Source organism: Lactuca virosa, chromosome 7, assembly GCF_052849685.1.
Source record: "Lactuca virosa cultivar CGN04683 chromosome 7, Lactuca_virosa_CGN04683_v6, whole genome shotgun sequence".
NCBI classification, from domain to species: Eukaryota; Viridiplantae; Streptophyta; class Magnoliopsida; order Asterales; family Asteraceae; genus Lactuca; species Lactuca virosa.
In genome coordinates this window covers 111382067-111383245 of record NC_136432.1, presented here as the reverse complement: position 1 = coordinate 111383245, position 1179 = coordinate 111382067, and the positions used below count along the sequence as shown (strand labels likewise).

At 33.3% G+C, this 1179-nt stretch overlaps 1 protein-coding gene across 1 annotated transcript; it reads right to left on the bottom strand.

Annotated features, from left to right (window-relative positions):
- Nucleotides 1-559: 559 nt before the first annotated feature.
- LOC145127046 (zinc finger protein 2-like) lies at nt 560-952 on the bottom strand. The gene has a single exon (XM_079062298.1). The coding sequence runs from the start codon at nt 950-952 to the stop codon at nt 560-562; it is 393 nt and encodes a 130-aa protein (XP_078918424.1).
- Nucleotides 953-1179: the final 227 nt, after the last annotated feature.

Sequence of the window (1179 nt, the reverse complement as noted above, 5' to 3'; positions counted from 1 at the left end):
CTATTATTTTATGAAAAAACCCGAACTATCCGACCGAAACTACCCAAAACCCGAAAATTTTACCCGATCAACAGGACTCTCATCATCTCCATATCGTTGCTTTAGTCTATCTTTTCAAGATCGGTGTATACTTTTCAATTCAACAAAAACTATTTGAAAAAAACCTAATTATTATATTGTATAGGTATATATATATATATATTTAAATGATAAATCATACGTAATTATACAAAATTAAAATTACATCACAATTCTAATAAAAAATAATGTATTAGTTAATTGTATAGATATTTTATAAAGAATATAAGATAAGATTTATTAATCGAAATCTTAGAGACAGAGGTAGAATGTAATATTTATGATGTTCATACAAATGAACTCATTATTCGTATGCATCTCAAACATGGAGTAATCATGTTAATGAAGTTTACCAGAGCATTTAACTTAATGGTATTTGAACACTTCTCCTATATGATAATATCGTAGAGATCATGAGTTCAAAAGTACAAATGCTAGTTACTCTTTTTCTTTACAATGGCTACATGATTAAAATTATAGATTAAAGCCTGAGAGACAAATCAAGCTGGTCAACTGTCTCACCTTTATACCCATAATCCACCTCTCTTCTCCTTTCATTCGAACCAAACTGTACAAGATGTTCTTGATGTTCAAGACCCATGACAATGGACGGTTGTACCTTTCCAACATGGGTTGAGTTGTTGCAATCAAACCTGGATGACATTTGGTTCCATTCAGATTGTTGATGCCTAGCAGCAGAGCATAGTTCTCGACTTTTCTTGGCTAAGGTTCTTTCGAGCTTGTGAGCATTTTGGTGGCCTCCAAATGCTTGTGGGCTATAGAACTTTCTCCTGCAGTAGCTGCATGAGAAAACACGTTGGTCGGCCATGTGTAAAGAGGACAACAATGATGAAGAAGATGTGTTGAGGTCCATGGTGTGTTCATTTTCTGATCGGTGTATATTGAAGGAACTCATGGCTAGCTATAGGAGTAATTAAGAAGTTGAGAAGTACATATGGTTATAAAGATTGTTTGGTTTATATAGAAATGTTTTGATTTGACTCAAGGGTGGGGTTGCATAGACTAATACTGTGATACATTACATAAGCAAAAGAAAGGAAAACAAAATCGTTTTAGCGTTCTTAACAGTTTATGGAGTTT